At 45.1% G+C, this 16,833-nt stretch overlaps 2 protein-coding genes across 2 annotated transcripts in view; one reads left to right on the top strand and one right to left on the bottom strand.

Annotated features, from left to right (window-relative positions):
* Window positions 1–16,833, top strand: part of LOC137438154 (A disintegrin and metalloproteinase with thrombospondin motifs 9) — a 247,825-nt gene that overhangs the window by 30,245 nt on the left and 200,747 nt on the right. The window contains exon 3 of the mRNA XM_078766532.1: window positions 10,446–10,605. Within this exon, the coding sequence (XP_078622658.1) occupies window positions 10,446–10,605 (160 nt within the window). The remainder of the gene's footprint in view (window positions 1–10,445; window positions 10,606–16,833) is intronic.
* NDUFAF7 (NADH:ubiquinone oxidoreductase complex assembly factor 7) overlaps window positions 1–16,833 on the bottom strand; it is a 486,324-nt gene that overhangs the window by 456,926 nt on the left and 12,565 nt on the right. The gene's annotated exons all lie outside the window — the stretch shown is intronic.

The raw sequence follows: 16,833 nt of genomic DNA, 5'->3' as shown, positions 1-16,833 counted from the left end.
GGAAACCATCGTCCCTCTCAATACTGGCTCGGATGAGACCATCAAGTCCTTTTTCATGAACTAAAGCACGATCAGATGTAATCGGCTCACCACACGTGGGAATGCCACACAGCTCAGCCATCACTTACTCTTGGCCGGTACGCCGAAAGTCTGTAGAAGAGAAAACAGCAAGCATTAAAAATAGCAGAATACACATTCACATAGGCTATGGCTCTCATAATAATAATAGTAGCCATCTTGGATTATATTTACTCATCAATGTCAAGGGTCATACAAGGACATTCATTTGAAATAGATGGGTGACATAACAGATATATTGACAGAAAAAGCTAGGTATTACTTCATGAGGTATATAAGCAAAATAATGCTAATTGCAATGTTTTATAGTACAATAGGCAGCCATCTTGGCCGCCATTTTGGATGTTATTTACACTTCATTGTGAATGGTCATTCATAAATATTTGATTGCAATTCCAGTATGCTGAAACAGACAAAAAAGTACACCTCTATGTGGTAAAAGAACAAAATTATCGTGATTTTAATGTTTTTTGCATTACGGTGGCGGCCATTTTGTCGGCCATCTTGGATTATCTCTGCATATCATTATCTGAGGTCACTGAAAGATATTCTATTGAAATCCTAGGATGCTAAAAAATATACTTAGACATAAAAAGTATACTTCTATGAGGTTCTTGGCTGAAGTTATCACAATTTATGCATTTTCCGTCTAACCAGCGGCCATCTTGAATTTTGAAAATGCCACAAGGTGGGACTCGTGGGACTTTGTACTGTGGGTATCCACATGACATTCTGGAGCTCTGTGCAAAAAATCAGCTTTCAACTAATTTCTTCTAGGTTTCTCCTTCATTTTTGGCTAATGCTCCTGGGCTATAATCTGTCCACCAAGTTTCGACCAAATCCGTCGAAAACTTTTTGTGATTTATAATGTCAAAGATCAATGGTGAAACCACACCAATTGTTACCAACAAACAAGTATTGTATTAAGATCACACAAGAATAACAGTACAACAACAATAGTAATCAATTGTACAACCAATATATATTTCCTATGATGGTTTGTACCATCCATCAGGTTTGTACAATATAACTCACTGTGCTCCAAGTGAGCGAAAAGAAGAACATTCCCAATGTCTCTATTCCGGCATCAAGCCAAAGTTCATCCGCTCCAGTGATCGTCAAAATGATGTCTAATCGAGACCAGAATCCCATTCGGATGACAGTCACAGTCACGCTGCCAAAGCTGCGCAAAGGTGCCCTCCAGGCGACTGGGAAATCACACCCTCGGGTATGGATGTTCCACGGCTCCCAATCGGCGAACCGCAGATTTCCCACTCAAAAGCCACGTTACACACACACCAGATTAACGTCTGAATGCGGTGAAAATGGCTGAAGCGAGGTGAAAAACCTTGAGCGAAGCGCAAATCCTGCGCGAGGTAAAAATGGCCGACGGCCCGTTCTCGTGGCGTAACGGCACTCCAATGATTCTCTTCGGAATCAACCGCAAAACCTGTCACGCAGGTTTATCTGTCACAGCGATAACAACTCGGTCGCAGGAATCCCTTTCCCAGGAAACCCAAAGTTCACACATGACCCTCGTTCGCCAACGTTCGCTCACGACCTTGAAGCAGCTCGGCTTCTTGTCCGACTCACTCGCTCCGCCTTCTCTTCCTCCTCTTCCTCTTTGTCGTCGTCCGGTGCCGGTTTCATTTAAAACATTAACTTTTTTACCTTTTGAAAATAGTAATCTGTATTTCCCTTAAATGACAACAATAATAGTACATGGAATCAAAAATGTTTACAGTGGATGAAAACCACAACAACGGAAGTGACGAATCCGTAACACTCCCCCCCCCCCCCCCCCCCCCCTCAAGAAAGAAAGTTGGAACATAGTGAAAACTTTCTTTACATGCAAAAACTCTTTTAACAACAAAAGTAAAACTCACTCCCAAAAGATCAATTGTGAACAACAATAATTAATATTCCCCAAAATAAAGCAACAAAACTTCCAAACCACCTACAGGAATTTCCAAAGTTAGCTCACTCTGGATAAAGCATCAGCAACGACATTGTCGCTGCCCTTTACATGCTCAATTTCCAAGTTGAACTCCTGCAAAGCCAAACTCCATCTCATCAACCTCTGATTTTTATTTTTCATTTTTTGAATGAAGGTTAAGGGGTTGTGATCAAAAATTCAAAACAAATCTAGAGCACTTTTTGAAGGAGGCCAAAGCTGAGAGCCAGGTTTCATGGTGGTTGGGTGGTGAGGCCTGGAAGTATTCACTGCATGGACGCATTTAGGAACGTGGAGTTCACGGGTTAATCTGTGTAGGATTCTTGGCTCGGCACTCAGTGCTTCCAACTCTTCTCTTGATCATAAAAATCATAATCACGGTGGTAGAGCCGGGTGCTGTAGTCACGTGAGTAGCAGTCCCCATCTCGGCTACCACCGTAATAGTCATCCCGTCGAGACTTGCCAAAACTGCGCTGCTGCTGCTGGGAGCCTCCGTAGTAATCACGACTGCGGCTGCCACCAAAATTACTACTCCCACCCCGGGAACCATAGCCACCCCTGAAACTACCTCCACGTTTTCCTCCTCTGTAGCCCCCTTGACGCCTATGGCCTGCCTTCTCTACTGTTATGGTCCGACCATCCAAATCCTTGCCATTCAAATCCTTTTCTGCATCTTTGGCATCCTTTGTGTTTTCAAACGTGACAAAGCCAAACCCTCTCGACTTTTGCGTCTCCCTGTCTTTTATCAGCAGCACTTCCAAGAGTGGTCCATATTTGCCAAAGATAGAGTCCAGAACATCTTCACTTGTGTCAAAGTTCAATCGACCGACAAAGAGCTTGCCAACAATGCCTCCATCCATGACTTGTGTGTGCTGACACTTAGTTTCTGGGTACTCGACAAGAAGTGCCTGTGCAAAGCGTGACGTCAGCACCTTCTCCTTCTCTTCAGAGCGCTTCCTACCCATAGCACGAGTCGCGGCACAGGATGGAAGGATACCCGGATCTCCTGCTCTAACTGTGCAGTGTTATTTTCCATACTAGGCTTTTCAACAAACATCGGATTACCAGAAACCCGACCACCGGCCAAATCATTCCCGATAACAAAAGATATTCCCTCTACAGGAAAAGTGGCTTGGAAACCTACGGTGACCGGTCCTGACACCAAATTAGACTTCAAATGGATGACATGAAGTGGAGCTTTAACATAGCCACCAACCCCCTGTAAAAGAGCACTAACACCAGTTGCCGTCTTCTCTGACAATGGCAAAATGCCTTCAAGCATCAAAGATTGATGTGCTCCTGTGTCCCTCAATACCCTAACAGGTCTTTGGTTAGTCAAGTCTCCATCCAGTGACACAAACCCCTCTGAAATAAAAGGTTTGTAACCCTCTTGAACAAGGTCATTCTGTGATGCCGTAACCTTGGCTTGGGAACCTTCACAAGGCACTGTCCTCCAAGGACGATTTCTCGCATTGGCCAATGCATTCGGAGTTGTACTCGTCTGACTCCGCTCCTGATTTTTCCTTTTCAGGGCGTAACATTGGGACATCAAATGCCCAGGTTTCTTGCAAAAAGCGCAAGTAGGCCCGGAGGAAAAACTCGTGGTCTGCCTCCGGCCCCCCGGAAGATAAATCTGTCTTGGAACTGTAGTCTTCTGATCCCTAAAAGTCGCGGTATCAGATTTGTCCCCATAGTCATCTCTAGGCCGCCTCCATGAATATTTGTTCTCCGCACCTGATTTACCATAACTCCCCTGGCTAACTCTAGGTGGGAAGTTAGGTTTGTGGAACCCCATCCTGTGTGTCAAGGCATAGTCATCTGCCACGGTTGCTGCCTCATACAACTCTGGTACTTTCTTTTCATCCAGATGTACTTTAATGTCCACGTGGACACACTGTTTGAATTCCTCCACCAAGATCAATTGTCGCAACAGGTTGAAGTCTTTCCCAATCCCCTTCGAGTCACACCACCGATCAAACATGGTTTTCTTCATTCTGGCAAACTCCACATGGGTCTCACTCTCCCTCTTCCTGGCATTCCTGAATTTTTGCCGGTAAGCTTCAGGGACCAATTCATCGGCTTTGAGAATGGTTTTCTTCACTATCTCATAATCTGCACATTGGTCAATTGGTAAATCCGAATAGATATCTTGAGCTTTACCCACCAGAACACTTTGCGCTAACATAGTCCAGGACCCCACAGGCCATTTTAGCATTTGAGCCTCTTTCTCAAAGTGTAAAAAAAACTTGGCTACCTCCTTTTCATTGAAGGGTGGAACCAGCCTCACATGCCTACCAACATCCCAAGTGTTCTGACTAGTTGTCGAACTAGCCGGCATGGATACTACTTCTCTCCGTTCCCCCAGTAATTCCAGCTCCTTGAGTTTAAGTTCCTTCTGATACTCCTTGTCCCATTCCTTTAACTCCCTTTCGGCTCTCCTTTCCTCTGCTCTTCTTTCTTCTTCAGCTCTCCTTTCCTCTGCTCTTCTTACTTCTTCAGCTCTCCTTTCCTCTGCTCTTCTCTCCTCGAGTTCTCGTTCCTGTTCTGCTCTTCTTTCCTTGAGTTTCTTTTCAGCTCTCCTTTCCTCTGCTCTTTCCTCTGCTCTTCTTTCCTCGAGTTCTTGTTCCTGTTCTGCTCTTTCCTTTTCTGCTTTCCTTTCCTCTGCTTTTAACCTTTCCTGGCTCTGCAGTTGCATCTCCATTTTCCGGAGCTCCACATTTTCTTTTTCCTCGGGTAACCAATCCAAGGTTACCTCTTTCCATGTTCCTTGTCCCACCAGAGATTCTACCACCAATGTCTGCATCTCTGCTTTCTTCATATTAACTCGGACCTCCAAGTTAAAATATTTGTCCAATATCAAGAGTTCCGATCTTTTTAACGCTTGGAAGTGTTGCTCATTGGGGGACGCCGCAAACTTTTCTGCGTCAAACACCATGGTGACTATTAGTTAGCACCTGTTAACCTTCACACAAAAATTTTCATTTTTTTGGGGAAAAATTTGGGAATGTGAGAAAAATTCCAAATTTTGGGAATTTTGGGAATGTTAGGGAATTCTATCCCGGACGAGGATGTTAGGGAATTCTATCCCGGACGAATGTTAGGGAATTTAATCCGGACGAGGATGTTTGGGAATTCTATCACGGACGAGATTTGGGAATTTTGTCAGCAAAGACGAGCCCCCAATTTCTGTTACGTGCTCCTCCCCAAACCCCGGTCACGGTGTACCTCCGAGCCCCGAGAGGAGTCACGGCAGAAAGATGTGTTATTCAGTATGTCAAAGATCAATGGTGAAGCCACACCAATTGTTACCAAAAAACAAGTATTGCATTAAGATCACACAAGAATAACAGTACAACAACAACAGTAATCAATTGTACAACCAATATATATTTCCTATGATGGAAATGGTACAATATAACTCACTGTGCTCCAAGTGAGCGAAAAGAAGAACATTCCCAATGTCTCTATTCCGGCATCAAGCCAAAGTCGATCCGCTCCAGTGATCGTCAAAACGATGTCTAATCGAGACCAGAATCCCGTTCGGATGACAGTCACAGTCACGCTGCCAAAGCTGCGCAAAGGTGCCCTCCAGGCGACTGGGAAATCACACCCTCGGGTATGGACGTTCCACGGCTCCCAATCAGCGAACCACAGATTTCCCACTCAAAAGCCACGTTACACACACCAGATTAACGTCTGAATGCGGTGAAAATGGCTGAAGCAAGGTGAAAAACCTTGAGCGAAGTGCAAATCCTGCGCGAGGTAAAAATGGCCGACGGCCCGTTATCGTGGCGTAACGGCACTCCGATGATTCTCTACGGAATCAACCGCAAAACGTGTCACGCAGGTTTATCTGTCACAGCGATAACAACTCAGTCGCAGGAATCCCTTTCCCAGGAAACCCAAAGTTCACACGTGACCCTCGTTTACCAATGTTCGCTCAGGATCTTGAAGCAGCTCTGCTTCTTTTCCGACTCACACGCTCCGCCTTCTCTTCCTCCTCTTCCTCTTCGTCGTCGTCCGGTTCCGGTTTCATTTAAAACATTAACTTTTTTACCTTTTGAAAATAGTAATCTCTATTTCCCTTAAACGACAACAATAATAGTACATGGAATCAAAAATGTTTACAGTGGATGGAAACCACAACAACGGAAGTGGCGAATTCGTAACAATATATCTATATATCTATATATATATATATATATATATATATATATATATATATATATATATATATATATATATATATATATATATATATATATCTATATATATAGTATTATACAGACTTGGCATTTAATATGGAATATATTTTTTTTCTTGACTTGGGTTTACTTTCTTAACTCAGTATATCAATCTGGTGAGTTTCTTTTACACTTTGGTGATTTATTTGTTAAAAGAACCATGTCACTGATTGTCTGTCGCAGCAAGAAGTCAACAACAGGATTATATCACAGGTGGCGTGGAAAAATGTACGGACAGGTGCATTTGATGATTGGCTTCACAGTCGGGTATACAAGGGTTGTTGCGTTCTGTATTAGTGGAAAAAACTGCTGCACGTCTCCAAAAGTTATTGCCGCTTCCTCTGGAGATGGTCGGTCAACTCGACAATGCTGTTTGTCATGGAGTGGTGGCTTTACGAAATTACGGCATGAAACAGCATGCTATTGCTCGGCAGTATGGCATCACTCAAGGTCAGGTGTCAAAGATCCTGAAACGAAATGCTCAGAGGGGTGTCCCTACTCCAATACCGAGGCCAGGACGTCCCCGCAGAACCACAAGGAGGGATTATCGCCAGCTGCACCAGTTAGTCCGCAATGGCCGCACCAAGTCAGCTAATCGGCTTAGGGCTGAGTGGCAGAAACTGACAAATGTGCCTGTATCCAGAAGGCTAGTCAACCAACGACTGGTTCAAGCAGGCTATCGTGCCAGGCGTCCCCTGAGAAAGCCACGCCTGACCAGACGACACAGCCAGCGCCGATTGCAATGGGCCAGAGAGCACCATCAATGGCAGCCAGGACACTGGAATCACGTGATCTTCAGTGATGAGTCTAGATTTCTGGTCGATCGTCAAAATGGCCGTGTCCGAGTGCACAGACAAGTGCATGAAGCCCACAACGAAGATTGTATATTGCCAAGAGTCCAAGCTGGAGGTGGTGGGGTGACCGTTTGGGCTGCTTTTCCTGCAGGGGGCAAAACTGACCTGGTTGTTCTGAATGGAAACCTGGACCAGTTCAAGTACAGGGCCATTCTGGAAGAAACATTGCTTCCATTTGCTCGTGCAGCCTTTCGAGGAAACTTTGTCTTCCAAGATGACAATGCGTGGCCGCATCGTGCTCGCATGATCCAACACTTTCTTGCTGACCGTGTTGTAGAGCATATGGAGTGGCCTGCCATGTCCCCGGATATGAATCCGATAGAGAACTTGTGGGCAGAATTAACGCGTCAAATCGACAACTTGGACCAGCAGCCTGCCTCTGTGCGTGAATTGCAGCAGGCTATTGTCACTGCACGGCAAGCGATTCCTGTCCAAACCTTGGCAAATCTCGTGAACAGCATGCCTCGACGTGTACGTGCTCTCCTGAATGCTCGTGGGGGTTACACGAAGTACTGAACTGTAATTTTACTGTCCGTAATCCCAGTCATAATTTAGCTTTTGTTTTTTTTGAATTTTTTTTTGGCTAATGTGCAAAATACAGAGATACTTCTGGAAAACGTACAGAAGTTTAACACAGTACTGTCCGTGAATTGAGTTCGATATCAGTTTACATCACTTTCAAGGATCAATTTATTTGCTTCGAAATGTCAAATGTGGTTTTTTTTTCTTTTAAAGGTCACATTAACAAAATCTAGAATAATTTCAACATAATTCCAATGAACTTTTGGTTCGAAGACATCTTGAAAAATAAGTTCACCCCCACAAAGAAAATATTCCATATTAAATGCCAAGTCTGTATATACAAGGAAAAAAATATATATATATATATATATATATATGCATAAAGTAATGATGGGCAGTTGGGAAAGTATTCCCAGAATTCATAATGCGTACTCCAACCTCTAGTTGTACAAAATGGCTCAACGTTTCGTTTAGTAACACAGGATTTTACCAGAACTCCGCTAGCCTTTGTCTAGCTTACAAAAATAAAAATAAAACTCGCAAAAAGATTCGGCAATGATTGGGATGAGGAAATTCTCTTTAGAAAATGCCCCGCTAAGTGTGGTGAGAAAGGTGGCGCCATTGTTGTGACATCACTGGTACCCAGATTTTCCCGGAATGTCACGATACCCCCAAGCTCTGTTGCTGTGTTTGTCTTGTCTAACAGTCCCATGTTGTGTCTCTGTATTTGTCTGTTTGTCCGTGTGTGTGTGTGTGTGTGTGTGTGTGTGTGTGTGTGTGTGTGTGTGTGTGTGTATGTGTGTGTGTGTGTGTGTATGTGTGTGTGTGTGTGTGTGTGTGTGTGTGTGTGTGTGTGTGTGTGTATGTGTGTGTGTGTGTGTGTGTGTGTGTGTGGCGCTCCACCAGGATTTTTAGATCCTGTTTTAAAAAATCCTGTTGTTGTACGATGTTGAAGATTTAAAAACATTCAATAAGAACTTTTTATCATCAAATTGAAATAGGAGTCTTTCACCTGTATTACATCAGGTTGATGACTTAAAGGCTTTCTGTTTTCCATTTTCAATGCAACTTCTAAAATTACTTCCAAGTTAAAGAGATCCATTTCTCAAAGGAAGGAGGACAGTGGAAAGCTTCTATCCTCTGCTCAAAGCACGTTGGGAATGCAGATGAGCACGTCGTTTGGGCTATCGTTGGATGGACATCAGAAGCTCAGAGCATTGGCAAATATAAATGTCTTTCCAAGAGTCATTCGGCACGTGATTCGCTCTTGCATTAAAAAAAAGCAAATGTTAAAGCAGGACGACTCTCCCAAAATAAGCAGCACGTGTCCATGTAAATTAGTCTCCGGTAATAAACTTGGAAATGGGCAGTGGTGAAAGGTTGCTTGAAGCAGATTTGATTCTACAGCTGGTACAACCAATCAGGTGTCATCACAGTCCTTCGCCAAGTTATTTTTACTTCTTCTCTGGGGGGAGAGGGATTTCCCATAATTCCTACAAAATCATGCTTCGTGGGCTCGTTGAACACTATCAAGAGTGCAATTGTATTTGTACATCGTAATTAATTGTGTATTGATGATAATTATTTGTATTAATATTGAGCACAATTTGCCTTCGTATCCTTTAAAGCGACTTTTTGTGATTCCCTTTTGGTCGACGGCTTTGTTATAGGAAATACTGAGAAATCAGTGGGAATTGTTCTTTTGCTTCTAAAGCATCCAATCAATTACAGATGAAGGCAATTAGTGGATTAGCAAAATTGTTTTTTCAAATTGTCTTTTTTTTTTTGCAAAATTCTCCATTCATGAAATGAACCGCACACACATCTGCGGAGTTGGTATCCTCAAAGTACTACAGCAAGGCGGAGGAAGGGTTTCATTGATTGAGAAATTGCAATGAACCCCTTGTGGTTCGACTCCTGGCATATAATTAGCCAATATCAAAGGTTTTGAGCAAAAGATACCATGGAGTAAATCAGTGTAAGTCGATAGGATAGCAAGGCCTCATCCCCAGGAATGCAGTGTACGGCCAGATTGCATTTCCTGAGGAGGTGAATAATAATATTTAGTGCAAAATATTTGAAATATTTGAAAAGAGGGTTCCAAGCCGGAAAATAATAACATTTGAACTTTAACGCAAAATTGCCGATGCCCACATTAAGTGCCAATTCATTGTTATATTTGATTTCAATGAAAGGTTACATGAAAAATTAATGGTCACATGAGAGGAAGAGTGTGAGCAAGAAAATAGAGATAAGTCTGCCTGTGAAACACAAGGATTGTAGTTTATAGCTGGGTCGAGATTCAAACCCAGGCTAGAATGCTTAGAGGTGAGCGTGCGTACCTCTGGGGTCTAGGCCATCCTATCAGCGGAGTGACTAGGAAGAGATCCTTATTTATATGCAGTCTAAACTCACCCCTCTCCAGGCAGAGCGAGGCTCCACTGGCCAACCTTTGTTTACGGATATTTTCTTGTTACAGACAGTGTTGTGATTTTTTTTTTTTGGAATCATGGCTTTGAGTTCCATGAGGATTCCAAATGTCAACTTTCAGAACAAAATGGTGAAATTTCAACTTTCAAGGCCACCTCAATAGTAATAAACATCATGAATCTGCCTGTGAAGTAGCAATCCAACATTTTATAGCAGGTTCTGGAATCAAAACCCAGACTATACAGGTCAATGATAAGTGGGATCCCCACGCACCACCCTCTTGGACTATGCATGAATGTATGTGCAAGTGTAACTACCGTTGCCTACGAGTATTTTACCTGTTTCTGTCCATTTCCCCCACAGATTGGCACCTTCCTAATGCCCGAAGGAGAATACTTCATTGAACCCCTGTCGATGCCTGAAAGGCAAGGACGCAGCAAAGAGAGGAATAGGCCGCACATTATATATCGGAGCACGCTTCAGTCATCAAGTGGTGATGAAGCGTCGGGCTGCGGTTTGCATGGTAAGTCGGCAGCCTCTTCGTACATCATATGTTTTTTATTTTCAGAGATGCTATAATGGTGGACAAACGAGTTAGGGGTTATCTCTAGGCCGGATATAAACACCCATTAGTCATCCATGCATATCAGGGTATGTCACTCGTCTGCCTCTGGAATGCGAAAACAGGGTTCCAAGACGGTTCACCTTCCCATCATGCTTATTTCTTTCCGCTGGTGCCCTGACAAATGACAAACACGGAAGCGTCATGCTGATTGTGTTCTTTCTCCCGCAGCTGTATGAATGGCATTGACTCAATAAAATGGAGGTATTTACATATGGCACAGGCAAAATGGGCAAATTTTAGATCCACGGCTTCCTCTTCCGCCCCCTCCCCCTCCAACTCTATCATCTGTCCCATACATTCCCTTCTTCCTTCCCTCTTCTCCAAACTTCCCATCGTCTTTGTCTCTACTCCACCACATTCCCTTCATTTTAAAAAAATAACCATTTAACTATTCCATTGCCTGCTGCAAATGGCTCCTTATTTGATTCCTGGCATAAGGTAATCCATAAGGTAATGAAGTTTGCTTGCCTTTGCCCTTATCTGATCGGGAAGGAAAGATGTCAGAGCGAAAGATGTCCTAATGGCTTCCGTGCGTCGCCACAGCCACCATGTTGTATACAGATCCGTCACATAATGACCCGAGCTTGGGACTCCTGGGCAAAGGACGGGAATGGCAAAGAGTTAATGAATGAACGGAGCACTCTTCATTCATAAAGTCCATTCCGGCAGTGCAAACATTCTGTCTTGTGTACACACTCTCTGCGAGATAAAGGACAGGCGCCATGTGGTATCGCATTGAACGTGCTTCGCTTAAGTGTGCTTCAAGTGGAGATTCTTGGTCTATAATGATTGCGGCGGTTTCGGGGAAGCAAGACCTCTTGGAGATCCATCATAAAGTTACACTGGAAGGCAAAAAGCCGATTGATGTTCCCTCGTGAGCACTTGGCTCATGACGCATGGAATCCCGGGTTCAAATGCCATATGGTGTGTTTATTTGACTTTTCTATTGATGTCCTTGGATTTCATGCAAAAGTATACCTATGTACCTCAAAGACCTTTTCCTGCATGTGATGTATGTACACGCTCCTCCATGGCCTTAGATCACTGTTACTAAAGAGCAGTGTGTTTTAAGAATGCGTTAAGTTCCTGCGTCAATCTTGGGTCCACTTTGTTGACTACAAGCCCCATCTTGTATCCGCTTCGCTCACCCACTATCTGGTTGTCAAGGTCGATTTTAGTAATGGCTGCGCTGTTACACTGTGTCCAGAGCAACTGATGAAGGAAGGACACAGAGGTCAGTGTCAGAAACAGAGCCTGGCTGATTGTGTGGGGAAGGTTTCTTTTTCCTCACCGTTTCCACTTCAACGCACATTTCCACTCTTCCATTCCCGATTCGTTTTTATTTATTTCTTTTTGAATTGGGGGTCGTGGGGGGCGGGGGAGGGGGGAAGAAATAAGAAGCCTGAATAAATACAGCTACGGAATCCGATCTCCATATTTTTATCCTTTTATTTATAACAAAGTCCTTTGAACCTGACACTCAAGCGCACGACTCAATCGATGCGACAACTCCTATTCACGCTCCGTGAAAGCACGTAAGGTCACGTGACCTGAGACTTCTGGCTCAATTTCATAACAGAAAAATTTCCCACAGCCGTTTATCTAATAGGTGACGATCTTACCTCGACATTAAACGTTCTTTGAACCAATCCGATAATTGCCCTGGCATGAGGGAAAGCCGAGGTTTCCATGGATTTTAGGTTTATTTTCCTTGGCCGTGTTTCCTAAAGTGTTTGACATAAGCACCAATAACTCATGTTCCAACCAATGCGCTCTGCAGCCCAAACATGATTCTTCGTTAAGGTCAAACTAGTCGTGGATTCTCTCGGATTCAAAATTTTATTAAGAGTCTGTCTACATATTACATACCAGAAAGGGTACCTGGCGATGCCCGGCTGGGTGCGCTTTTCCCGGCGGGGGTTTCGAGATGCCATACGATTTGTGTGACAGCTCTTCCCTAAGCCTTAGTCCCTGATGTAAAAAGTTAGTGTAAATCTTCATATAATTGTGTATAGGTTGTGAGGTTTGTGAGGTTTGGTTTGTTGAGGTTGGTTTGGTTGGTTTGGTTTGTTTTGTTTATTGTGAGGTTTGTGTTCCTCCCCCTCTCTCCCCATCTTGTCTACCGCTCCCCATGTTATATGTTTTATGTGTCGGTTTGTCTTTCTGTGCGATTAATGTTCGCTCTTTCACGAGCCTCGATCTTGTACACAAAAAAAATCATTTAAAAAAAACTATAATCCTCATGTGACCATGACATAACAGACTCTTCTTAATAATAAAAAATCGATATAATCGATCAAATGTCTGTGCAAATCCCAATTGCCCCATTATGAAATACTACTCATTTTACAAAATTACAAATTTTTGTATTTTACAAAATACTAAACATTTTACCACCAGGCTCCTCGGTCCATGCCGTGTATCCCCGATCGAGTGGAGTCTAAGGAAATTCTACTTGTGGGTGACGTCTCACTTACCGCCAGCCGTCATCATGGAGCCCACCGAAGAGCACATTCCTCGATCTCTATGCCTCTTCTAAGGTTACTACCATGGCCATCGCTCTGCAGAACCATCGAAATCGTTTCCGCCATCCATGATACGCCCTTGTTCCACTCATCTCTTGGCTCCAGATAGCCATGCTACGTGTCTCTGTGTGTCTCTGTGTTCATGCGGAAACAATAACAACGCGCCCTCTTTATATCCTCGAACCCTGCAACTCTAGAATCGACTGCCTCTCTCGGCTTTCCCAACAACATACAACCTTTAGCGGTTCAAGACGTGGATCAATAAGTGCTCCCACGTTCAACCTCCGCCAACGAAGATGGAAGGACGTTGTGTTTTAACCCATGTCTGTGAGCAGGCTATCTCAAAATGTTATGGACGTCAAAAAGTCTCAAGAAACTCTTTTTGCAATAAATGTTCGTTTCCCATTAATCGTACGCTTTTCAAAATCCAATCTCACCCCTCCCCTCCAAATCTTCCCCATCACCCCTCCCCTCCAAATCTACCCCATCACCCCTCCCCTCCAAATCTTCCCCATCACCCCTCCCCTCCAAATCTACCCCCTTGCCCCTCCCATCCAAATCTTCCCCATCACCCCTCCCCTCCAAATCTACCCCCTTGCCCCTCCCCTCCAAATCTTCCCCATCACCCATCTCTTTCAAATATTCCCCCTTGCCCCTCCCCTCCAAATCTTCCCCATCACCCATCTCTTTCAAATATTCCCCCTTGCCTCTCCCCTCCAAATCTTCCCCATCACCCATCCCTTTCAAATCTTCCCCCTTGTCCCTCCCCTCCAAATCTTCCCCATCCCCCCTTCCCTCCAAAACTTCCCCATCACCCCTCCCCTCCAAAACTCCCCCATCACCCCTCCCCTCCAAATCTTCCCCCTTGCCCCTCCGCTCCAAATCTTCCCCATCACCCATCTCTTTGAAATCTTCCCCCTTGCCCTTCCCCTCCAAATCTTCCCCATCACCCATCCCTTTCAAATCTCCCCCCCCCTTTCCCCTACCCTCCTAAGCTCCCCCCACACCCCTCCCCTCCAAGACTCTCCCTCGCTCCTCCCCTCCGAGACTCCCCTCTCACCCCTCCTCCTCAAAGCGTCCTCCCCGCATCTTCCCCCTTCCAACTTTCACCTTCATCTCCCCCAACCTTCTGCCTCGCTCTTCCCCCTCCTCAAATAACACCTCACTGCGCCTCACCCAATCACCATCAAACCTTTTGTCCGCCCCATTCTTCCCTTTCTCCAAGCTATTCTGAAATCTCTGACACACTGAGCTCCTCACCACATACAAGGCTTTCATCCGCAGCTCAATGGAATACTGTTCTCCCCTATGGGCCGGTGCTCCTGCCTCACACCTAGCTCGTCTTCACACTGTCGAAACCAAAGCTTTCAGAATTATTGGAATCTCCCGCGATGAAGCTATCTCTGAGGGCCTTTCACTCACTCACCGCAGGCAGGTAGGTGGTCTTTCTGTCTTCTACCGACTCCTCTCTGGCCTTGCTCCCCCAGCTCTCTCTGTTCTCTGTCCCCCAAATATTCCTACAGGTCGCACAAGATCTGCCAGCAAGCCTCTGATGGTTAAACTGCCAAAATCTCGGCTCTCTGCTCACCTTCACTCTTTCATTCCTCTTTTCTCCCGCCTCTGAAACAAACTCCCACACTCCCTTCAATCCCACTCATCCCTCCAGGTCTTTAAAACAGCTGTTCACCACCATCTCTTATCTTCCCCCATCCAAAACCTTGATCTTTTCTACCCCCACTAATTCACCCCAGATCCACCTTGTTTGAAATTCCAACTTCTTTCCTGGAAGTCCTGGCAGTGTCCATATGTTTTATACCTCTCCCACCCCCCCCCCCCCCCCGCTTCCCATGCCTCCCCCCAAAGCCCTCTCCCTCCCACAGTTCTCTCGATGTCTCCATGTCTCTCGGTCCCTGCTCTCAAATGTTGTGTTTGTGTCCTTCCCCCTCTCTCCCCATCTTGTCTACCGCTCCCGATGTTATATGTTTTATGTGTCGGTTTGTCTTTCTGTGTGATTAATGTTCGCTCTTTCACGAGTCTCGATCTTGTATACGAAAAAAAAACAAAAAAAAAAACACCTTCAACAGCTCTCCCTACTGTAACGTTTGGTTATTCAGACACAAACAAGTCAACAAGATGGCGGGCCAACGGACTGCCGTTTATTCGTCATGGTGTCGTGAACATGCCGTAAACCATGACGTGAACATAACGTCATGATGTAATGCGTTATGTTACAACCATGTCGTAAACCATGACGTGAACATAACGTTATGATATAATGCGTTATGTCGCATCTCCCTTTGACAAACAACAAACGGAAAATTAAGTGAAGCATGGCACAGCAAGTAATAAAAGATGTAGCTGATGCATGAACGAACATGAACAAAATAAGTGTAAACATTTAGAACATACTGTCACAACAGTAAAACAGGGGTAGACTACCCTGAGTTAAAAGGTGCTAGAAGAAGGGTTAGTCTGCCCTCAGTTTGTCACATAATCCTCTAGATGTTTGGGTCTGTTGATGACGCGGCCTGACTTCGTGGTGAGAGGATTCTGACCCTGTTCAGGCGGCAGAGAGGATGGCTTGTGTGTGACTGGCGAGGGTTGCCCTGTACGGGCTGTAGAGTGCAGGCTGCTGCTGCACGGGCAGTGCTGTGTGGTCTGAGCTGAGCTGGGAGCTGGCAGACCAGCTGGAGCAGTAGCACAGTGTGGGGTCGGTCTGGTCGGTTGCCGGGTTGCATACGTCAGTGCTGTGGAGCTTGGCTGATGAGCACCGTATGTTGAGAGGCGGAGGTGTTTCCTGTTTCGGCGATACTTCCTGCCATTACTTTCAACGATATATGATCTGGGCACACTGTGATGGGCTACAACTGTTGCAGGCAGTCTGTTGTTTGTACCTGGGAGTGGAGTCATCCTTACTGGGTCTCCTGGGAGGAGGGCGGGCAGGTCTCTTTGGACATGTTTGTCGTGGTGGACCCGTTGCTTCTCCTTGCTCTGATCGAGCTTCTTCCTGACCTCATCACAGTTCAGAGTAATTGGACGCAACAACTCACGAGAGGTTGGCAGCAGGTTGCGGGGTCTGCGAGACATGCAAAGCGTGGCAGGTGACATGTTGCAACTTTCCAGCGGCGTGGTCCTGTAGTCAAGGAGGGCCAGATGTTTATCACTGCACTTAGACCAGAGTCGCTTTACCGTCTGTATGGCTCTCTCAGCTGCACCATTTGACTGAGGGTATCGGGGCGAAGACGTCTGGTGATTGATGTGATAGTCAGCACAAAACTGGGAAAATTCTTGCGAGCTGAACTGAGGTCCGTTATCTGTTCTGAGTGTCTCTGCGATGCCGTGTCGACACATTTGTGATTTGAGGGCGTTGACAGTGACTGCTGTGCTGAGGTTTGTCAGAGCATCCACCTCGATGAATTTGGAGAAACAGTCGGTTGTGAGTAAGTATTGATTCCCTTCATATTCGAAGATATCAGCAGCCACCTCAATCCAAGGTAACAGAGGTGTTTTCAGGGGCATCAGAGTTTCTGCGTGCTGCTGACTTTGGTACAAACTGCACTGTGGGCAATCACTGACGACGTCTTCAATTTGTGCAGTCATG

The sequence above is a fragment of the Myxine glutinosa genome, chromosome 12 (assembly GCF_964187855.1).
Source record: "Myxine glutinosa chromosome 12, kmMyxGlut1.1, whole genome shotgun sequence".
Classification (NCBI taxonomy): Eukaryota; Metazoa; Chordata; class Myxini; order Myxiniformes; family Myxinidae; genus Myxine; species Myxine glutinosa.
The sequence above is the reverse complement of the archived record's forward strand: the minus strand, read 5'-3'. Positions and strand labels throughout refer to the sequence as shown.